Below are 9,389 nucleotides of genomic sequence, written 5' to 3'. Positions count from 1 at the left end.
AGACAACTTGTTCATTAAGAAATAAAACATGTTCTGGACTGGAAGCAATTATCCAAAAACACTGTCTATAATTTTTTTTAAAGGTATATAAGATCACAAGTTGGGAAACAATGTGAGGTTTGTCTCAAAGAATTAAAAAAACACATATAAAATAAGATGGGGAATAATGGCAGGATTGTCTCAAAGCCAGGCACAATTATGCAATTAAACACCTGAAATATTACTGAAATTCCCCCTGGTTGTCTTCCACCTGAAATCTTTATATACCATACTTTGCAATAAGCACTATTTTGTGATTATTCCATCTTCTTTATTCTCCCTTTCATATTACTTTGCATGCATTATATCTTCTGTCTACATATGCTTTCAGAGCCAAGGAATTCCCATGTTTTGAAAAAAGGCATATTGTGCAAGATAAGTTCATATGAGGTCTGAGGAACTATTTGATTCCAAGTGCATCTTCTGCAGAGTACTTTATTGCAAACACACTTCGTATAGTGGCAGGATTACCAGAGCATTTTACAATCATTCATAAACTTGTATTGATTTTCTTATCAGAACTGAATAAGTTAAGGGGGCATTTCTCCAATAATGAAATTCAATTATATTAAAGTGAATTGTGAAGGAAGAAAAATAGCCAATGGCCTTTGAGATGTATTCAGTGATACATAATGCATGTCAGAAGAATGGCACAGGAGCACTGGTATAATCAGGGCCGGCTCCAGGCACCAGCTTAACAAGCAGGTGCTTGGGGCGGCCAAGGGAGAGGGGCGGCACCTGCGGCAATTCGGGGGCGGCAGGTTCCTCACTCCCCCTAGGAGCGAAGGACCTGCTGCTGAACTGCCGCCGCCGATCGCGGCTTTTTTTTTTTTTTTGCTTGGGGCGGCAGAAATGCTGGAGCCGGCCCTGGGTATAATGCTGCAGCTGATACCTTCACTCCAAGGAATGATTTTTTTGCCAGTGAAGTCAATGGGAGTTTGCTGCTTAGTTTGGTGGGAGCAGGATAGGGCCCTATAAAATAATATGGGTTGTTGAGCCTAAAAACTGATTAATTTGCATGTTGCTCTGTACTGTTAGATCTACCTTTGAAACAGCTATATGTTTAAAAATATTTGCTGTAGCTTCGAATTAAAAACACAAAAACATCTGATTTGTAATGTAACCAGAGCAGAGTGTTTATAATTGTAAGTATTGTTCTCCTGAGCAGTTTGTAAAAAGCAACTGGAACTTGACCTTGCATGCCTTTCTTACACGTATGTGATCTGTCAGAGCCCATTAAACTATTTTAAAAAAAAATTAAGAACATGTTTTAGTACTCATTTTCTTAAACTCTGTTTTTCATTCCCCCCCCCCCCCCCTGTAATGCATAAAACATTTGTTTCTAACCCTGATGATTTAATGTCAGGACTGAACACTGACAATCTTGGAGTTGAGACAAATATAATTTTGGGGAAAAGCTGTATATTTGGGAGAAAAAAGAAACAGTTTTCATAACAATTAACAAAAACGGTGGTGTGTGAGGTTGCTCAGAGGTTTGGAATGTTAGAAGCCATTCCAGGGCAGGTGTGACTGTCAAAGTGCCAGGTAGAATTTGTGAAATGACTCTGCAGCTTATACCATTATGCAAAATGACACAATTTTATTCTTCTTTGTTTTCTATTAGGTAGTTATCTTGCATTTTACAATGCCTTCAGGAGAGGAAAAGGGAGATTCTCTTCCACCACATAAGATATAACAGATAATATTTTCTTCTGATTTCTGTCAGAATCCAGTCTCAGAATACACTCTCCTCCCATCAGATCTGACTCCTCAAAAAGTGTCTCTTGCAGATCCAGCTGTCCCTCAGACTTTCTGCAAGAGATAGAAGAACAGGCTACCCTTGGGATATTTCTTCACATTCAAATCTGATTTAATTTGGCCCACTGGTCAACTGCTGAAGATCTTTGAATACTAGCGAGACAGAGAACCAGGTTGCTAATTTGTTTGTGACCATATCAGTGTGAGTGGTGATACATGACAGATCTGGAGACCAGTAAATGGAGTTGCTAGTTATATGCAATATTGCTATATCAGCACCACAAGTATTGTATTTCCAGAAACATAGCCAGAACATGAACACAGTTGAATGAGATGGAGAAGGGTCCATGATCACACCCTTTGCAGTGAGGACTGCACAATGTCCTTGGCCAAAAAGATTATATATGGACCATCAATTAAAGTGAAATAGGGTCACAAATCATCCATGCTAACTCAAACATCCAGATAAAGAAGAGAAAAACCTGAGCTTGAAAGTGAACAGCAGGTGTAGTCTCCTGTTTGAGCAGGAGGCGGAATGTGAAACTTGGCTTTTGCCTGAGAGGGTCAGATCAAACTTGGGTGGGCTCAGCATGATCCTCATTATTCTCCAGGGTGAGAAAATGAATTCAAGTTGTACCATGCTGGGAAAAGCTTCAGAATAAAGCAAACACTTAAGTAATGGGCAAAACCATTTTTGATAAATGCTAATGTGTCTCGGCATAAACTAAGAAACAATAAAATAGGGGCCACAACTAAAGAATAAAATGTACTTCTTTGACCTTTGTAGTAAATACATCAGCTGGAACAAATTATATCCATAAAACATGTCTGCTAGAAAAGGCCCTTGAAACAAGTTAATTTTACATCTCGCCTGGCATGACTATTCCAAACAGTATTGCAAGAATTATAGAGTTGTGTGTGTGTGTGTGTGTGTGTGTGTGTGTGTGTTTATAAAAGTCTGTAATTAGCTGTGTTTTATATTCTATATAGTGCTGGCTAGTTGTTGGGAAAACTAACTGCACTTTTTGCTAGAAGCAGCCCCTCTACTATAAATTTGCAATGCATAAAAGTCACCAAATTCTTCTCTGTTACACATTAAATATCTGTTAATGATTCATTTGCCTCTCCAAACCTTCCTTAATGAAAACTCTATGGGGGTGCGTGTGTGTGTGTGTGTGTGCGTATATACACACACACATACACACACACATACACAACTGTGAAAGCTGGGTTACGTACTCCAAGCAGGAGTAGAGATTGAATAGTTTCCACCTCCACTGTCTTAGAAAAATCCTTGGAGTTACTTGGGACCAACAGATCACCAGTAAGGAGATCCTTGAAAGAACCAGCCTACAGTCTATGCAGACTATGCTGGACATTCACAAGCTATGCCGGTTGGAACGTGAAACACATGCCTCAAGATTGTCAGCTGAAGGCTGTGCTCTATGGCCAACTGAAGAACTGTCCGCGACACAGAGGAAGGCCAAAGCTCTGATACAGCAACAGAGCCAAGCAAGGCCTCAAGAAATTCAGCATTCCACTGATAACTGGGAAAATCCTGCCCACAATCGCTCAGTTTGGAGAAACCAGGTTAAGACTGGTGCAGTCACTGCAGAGAGCCATCAGAGAGCCCAGGCTCAGGCCCGCAGGCAAGCCAGGAAGCAGAGTGTGCTTCAACTTCTGTCTGGCAAGTGGACCTGTAGCCACTGTGGGAAGGTTTGCCACTTGCGCATTGGGCTCTTTTCCCATACCATTGCTAAGCAGTACTAAAGGACTGACTTTGTTGCATCTCCTTTCATCTGTCAAGAGGTTGGACAGCCATTTCCATTTCAAATATGAAGGAGAAACTCTTATCCAAATTACATTGCTATCAATCTATAGTAGCTCCAATGACCTCAACTGATGGTATGGCTATACTTTGAACTGGGGGTGTGATTCCCAGGTCAAGGAGACATGCTCACGCTAACTGTCATTGAGCTAGCATGCTAAAAACAGTGTGTAGCCACAACAGTGCAAGTGGTGGGATGGGCTAGCTGCCCTGAGTATGTGCATAGGGTCTAAAATGGGCATGTTCTAAGGGTGGCTAGCTCATCCCACAGCTTGTGCTGCCATGGTTATAATCTATTTTTAGTATGCTAACTGAATGGCAGCTAGTGCAAATATGTCTTCCTAAGATGGGAATCCCACCCCAGCTCAAAGTGTAGACATACTCTGAATCTCATTCACACCAGTGTCAAAACATTAGAAACTAGCATTAGTAGACTAAGGGTTTGCAGGCTGAAGTTGAGATAAGAATCCAGCCTTCATGGTTTATTATTGATGAGATAAGATTCTAAAATAGACAAAAATGAATACTTAATCCATGATAAGTACGATTCCTAAGCCCCATGTTGTTTCAGTCTCATTACTTTCTGAAAAATCTTAGCTGTGCAAACAGCCACAGTTGCACATTGAGCAGAAACTTTCATTGAACTCTCCACAATGACACATAATCCCTTCCCTATAATTTAGAACTGTGTAAGGTGTATGCGTAGTTTATTTTTTCCCTCCAATGTGCATTATTTTGCAGTTGTGAACCCTGAACATCATTTGCAATCGTGATGTCCATTCACTTTGCATCTCTGATCTTGAATATCTTTGTGACATCTGCAGATGTTTCTACCTTACTATTCAACCTCCCTTTACAACTCATTAATAAATATATTAAACTGTATTAGACCTACTATGGAACCTTAAAGCACCCTGATGATAAAACTGACCATATAATTCTACTCTGTTTTCTGTCTCCTAGACACTTTTTGATCAATAACAATACTTTCACTCCCACCCCATGACTCTCTGTTTCTTTATTAGTACATTCTGAGGGACCTTGTCAAGGCCTTGTTATAGCTAATTAGCACTTCATGTACCCACTACAATAATTTTGCACTTGACAAATTCTGACTAGCTCAGATTCAAAATGATAAGATTATTGTTTTAGTGGGGATAGTTTTTTGCAGCTGTGTAACAGTATCATTGATCATTCTCAAATTATTAAAAACCTACACATCAAGATTTGGGGAGGGAAAGATCTGGGGTGAATGTATGTTAGTATTTTGATTATCTCACATATTGTTCCTTTTTCAGAGCCAGAAATGAAGAGCTAGGAGCATTCACATCAAGAGCAAAACAGACCATGTCTCTGTCTAATAAAACAAAAAGGCAGATTGTAATTATTGGTTTCACAGCCAATACACTAGAGGGTAGAGAAAAGAGGGTTGGTTAGAGTAATAATTACCAATTGCGCAGTTATTCAGGTTTTAACTGTTTACATTAGCCAGCTGCTAAAGTGTCTTTCATGCAGCTAATGAGGTGGTGTTTTTCTTCTTTGTCTAGGATCTCTTGCTTTTTTTGAATATAGTGACCAAGGGCAACAAATGGAGGGAAACAAAAACACCTCCTCATTATCCTGCAATGACTAATACCTTTTATCTCAGAATAGTAAAGTGCATGATTTTGTTTATTAGTGGAATATATTACCTGTGTGTGCCATCAGACTTCTGCTAATATAATTATGACTCAGTCATTACACATTTTTTTGGTATAATACTAAAGTATTTTGGTTCAGCTGCCAGAATCCTCCTACATATGTTCTAAGGGATAAAGTCTCTGATCTAATCATACCACACAAACAACTGATAGTAGGCCACTGTTTCTCAACTGTGGGGTGGGCTTCTTAGGCCTGGTCTACACTAGGCGTTTATGTCGAAGTTAGCGCCGTTACATCGAATTAACCCTGCACCCGTCCACACTGCGATGCTATTTAGTTCGACATAGAGGTCTCTTTAATTCGACTTCTGTACTCCTCCCCGACGAGGGGAGTAGCGCTAAATTCGACATGGCCATGTCGAATTAGGCTAGGTGTGGATGGAAATCGACGCTAATCGCTCCGGGAGCTATCCCACAGTGCACCACTCTGTTGACGCTCCTGACAGCAGTGCGAGCTCGGATGCTCTGACCAGCCACACAGGAAAAGCCCCGGGAAAATTTGAATTTGAATTCCTTTTCCTGTATGGCCAGTTTGAATCTCATTTCCTGTCTGGACATCGTAGCGAGCACAGCAGCACTGGCAACGATGCAGAGCTCTCCAGCAGTGATGGCCGTGCACTCTGTGAATAGAAAGAGGGCCCCAGCATGGACTGATCGGGAAGTCTTGGATCTCATCGCTGTGTGGGGCGATGAGTCCGTGCTTTCCGAGCTGCGATCCAAAAGACGGAATGCAAAGATCTACGAGAAGATCTCTAAAGACATGTCAGAGAGAGGATACAGCCGGGATGCAACGCAGTGCCGCGTGAAAATCAAGGAGCTGAGACAAGGCTATCAGAAGACCAAAGAGGCAAACGGACGCTCCGGATCCCATCCCCAGACATCCCGTTTCTACGAGGCACTGCATTCCATCCTCGGTGCGGCCGCCACCACTACCCCACCAGTGACCGTGGACTCTGAGGATGGGATAGTGTCCACGGCCGGTTCCTCGGACATGTTAGGGGACAGGGAAGATGAGGAAGGAGATGAGGAGGGCGAGGCAGTCGGCAGCGCTCACAACGATGATTTCCCCGACAGCCAGGATCTCTTCATCACCCTTACAGAGATCCCCTATGAAGCGTCCCCAGCCGTTACCCCGGACACAGAATCTGGGGAAGGATCAGCCAGTAAGTGTTGTAAACATCTAAACATTTATTTTTAACAGAACAGTAATATTAACAATTAAAAGAATGGGTTGTTCATGATTACTGTGCCCTAGGCGCTTAACGGTTTAGTCATGGGCAGTGCAAGTTTTTAAAAAAAATCTAGCAATGTCCGGTTTTCCGTGATTGTCCTGCACAAGCCGCTCTACTGTTTATTCCCTGCTACTGCAGCTACAGTAAAATGCGGTCTATATGTCCGGCGATAGAGCAGTAATCCTCCTGGGACATCTCGATGAAGCTCTCCTGGAGGTAATTGGAAAGCCGTTGCATGAGGTTCCTGGGGAGAGCAGCCTCCGAAGTACGACATGTTGACGCGCCACGAGACTATCAAGTACTCGGGAAGCATTGCTCTGCACAGCAGGGCGGCATACGGCCCTGGTCTTTGGAGGCTTTCCCGGAGCATTCTCTCTCTGTCGCTGTCAGAGATCCTCATCAGGGTGATGTCACCCATGGTGACCTGCTTTGAATTAGGTAGGGGAGTGTTAGTGTTGGGACTGCTTGCCCGTTCCTTTACAGAACTGTAACCGCTGGTTTGTAGCCACGCGGTGGAGGCGGGAGAGGGGCAGCCGAAAGGGATCGTTCCCGGGGACAGCCGCGAGGGGGTGGGACAGGGGCAGAGTTCCCGCTTGCCGGATTGCTGGCAGCAGGAACTGACATTGCTTTAAATGTGAAATGAGGCCAGTGGTAATATAAAAGTTTTAAAGTGCCACAAGTCTACGGCTTACCATGTCTGCCTGCAACAGAAATTCCGTTGTGCTGCCCCGCTTCTCAAATGTGCTGTGCAAGACCCCAGGCACTGAATGCGAAGGCCGAGAATTCGACCTTGTGCTGAGTGCGCATGTGATAGGTGCTGTGCATGGTCTTCTTCACAGAGAAAGACTATGTTCTTTGTTCACAACTACATTTATCTTTCTGAGGAATTCACTCCCTTTTTCCCATTTCCACAGCCCCATCTGCGACTGTCTCACAACCTAGCCTGGCATCACACTCCCAGAGGCTAGCGCGGATTAGGCGTAGGAAGAAGAGGACACGGGAGGACATGTTCTCTGAGCTTATGGCATGTTCCCAAGCCCAGGCAGCACAGCAGTCCCAGTGGCGGGAGAACTTGACCCGAATGCACCAAGCAAACATGGATCGGGAGGAGAGGTGGCGGCAGGAAGACCAGCAGGCGACTCAAACGCTGCTTGGACTACTGAGGGAGCAAACAGACACGCTCCGGCGCCTTGTGGATGTTCTGCAGGAACGGAGGCAGGAGGACAGAGCCCCGCTGCAGTCCATCTCTAACCACCCTCCCCCGCCACCAAGTCCCATACCCACCTCACCCAAAGTGCAAAGAAGGAGAGGCGGCCGAGCCCCTGCTAACTCTCACTCCACCCCTGCAGAGAGCTCTAGTAGCAGAAGGCTCTCATTCCCCAAAATTTGAAAAGTTCTTTCCTTCCCGCCTGACACAAGCCCCCGTCCAAGTTTCACCTCCCAGTTCCATGTGTAGTTCATAATAAAAAATACGTTTCTGTTAACTACTGTTTCAATCATGTTCTTTTGGAGGAGGAGGGGAAAGGGGGTTGGAAATTGGACAGGACAGTCACCTTTGGCAGGGTACATAGGCGGGGGCAGGCACAGCAGCAGGGCACATACACAGTGCAGTGATGCAGTGATTAGTTACCCTGGTTAGTCTGGGAGGTTGTTTTCATGTTATGTGGTGGGGGGTGGGTTGCTCTGTGACTTTGTGGCGGGGGAGGGCAGTTACAGATCTTAAGCAGCGGTCCTTATGCAGGATCACAGAGCCACACAGCAGGGGATCTGTAACCGTCCTCCCCCTGCCACAAAGTCACATAGACCCCCCATACACACAGTCCTGATCAGGAGGGGTGACAGGCTCCGTTGAAACAACCATCCCACCGCAGCGGAGCCTGCCAATCCTTGAGTTTAGAAGCTGCATTCGCGTCACTACACTACACCCGCTCCGCACCACAGTCTGCGTCCCAGTTTTTAAAAATTCCCGCGAAAACAGTATTAAAGAAAACGGTGTGCATTAACAAAGTAGAACTATTTTTATTTCGAAACGTGTGTTGGAAGGGGGGTGAAGGGGGTATGTAACTGGATAGGATAGTCAACATTAACTGGGTAAAGAAACGGGGGCAGGTTCAGCTTCTCTGTACACAAACTTTAAAGTCACAGGTTACCCTGCTCACTCAGGAACTTTGCTTTCAAAGCCTCCCGGATGCACAGCGCTTCCCGCTGGTCTCTTCTAATCGCCCGGCTGTCTGGCTGTGCGTAATCAGCAGCCAGGCTATTTTCCTCAACCTCCCACCCCGCCATAAAGGTCTCCCCCTTGCTCTCACAGAGATTGTGGAGCACACAGCAAGCTGCTATAACAATGGGGATATTGGTTTCGCTGAGATCACAGCGAGTCAGTAAGCTTCTCCATCTCCCCTTGAGACGGCCAAAAGCACACTCCACCACCATTCTGCACTTGCTCAGCCGGTAGTTGAAGAGTTCTTTTTCACTGTCCAGGGCGCCAGTATAGGGCTTCATGAGCCAGGGCATTAGCGGGTAGGCTGGGTCCCCGAGGATGACTATAGGCATCTCCACATCCCCAACAGTTATTTTGTGGTCCGGGAAGTAAATACCTTGTTGCAGCCGTCTAAACAGACCAGAGTTCCTGAAAACACGAGCGTCATGAACCTTGCCTGGCCATCCCACGTAGATGTTGGTAAAACGTCCCCTGTGATCCACCAGTGCTTGCAGCACCATGGAAAAGTAGCCCTTTCGGTTAATGTACTGGGTGGCCTGGTGGTCCGGTGCCAGGATAGGGATGTGAGTTCCATCTATGGCCCCACCGCAGTTTGGGAATCCCATCGCTGC

General features: G+C 45.0%; 1 protein-coding gene across 1 annotated transcript; it reads left to right on the top strand.

The window, feature by feature from the left end:
• Positions 1-5,520: 5,520 nt before the first annotated feature.
• LOC135982257 (uncharacterized) lies at positions 5,521-8,022 on the top strand. The gene is made up of 2 exons (XM_065588088.1): positions 5,521-6,488; positions 7,472-8,022. The coding sequence occupies exons 1-2, from the start codon at positions 5,849-5,851 to the stop codon at positions 7,945-7,947; spliced, it is 1,116 nt and encodes a 371-aa protein (XP_065444160.1). The 5' UTR covers positions 5,521-5,848; the 3' UTR covers positions 7,948-8,022.
• The last annotated feature ends 1,367 nt before the right edge of the window (positions 8,023-9,389 follow it).

Source organism: Chrysemys picta, chromosome 3 (assembly GCF_011386835.1).
Source record: "Chrysemys picta bellii isolate R12L10 chromosome 3, ASM1138683v2, whole genome shotgun sequence".
In the NCBI taxonomy this organism is placed as follows: domain Eukaryota; kingdom Metazoa; phylum Chordata; order Testudines; family Emydidae; genus Chrysemys; species Chrysemys picta.
This window is presented reverse-complemented; position numbering and strand designations above follow the sequence as displayed.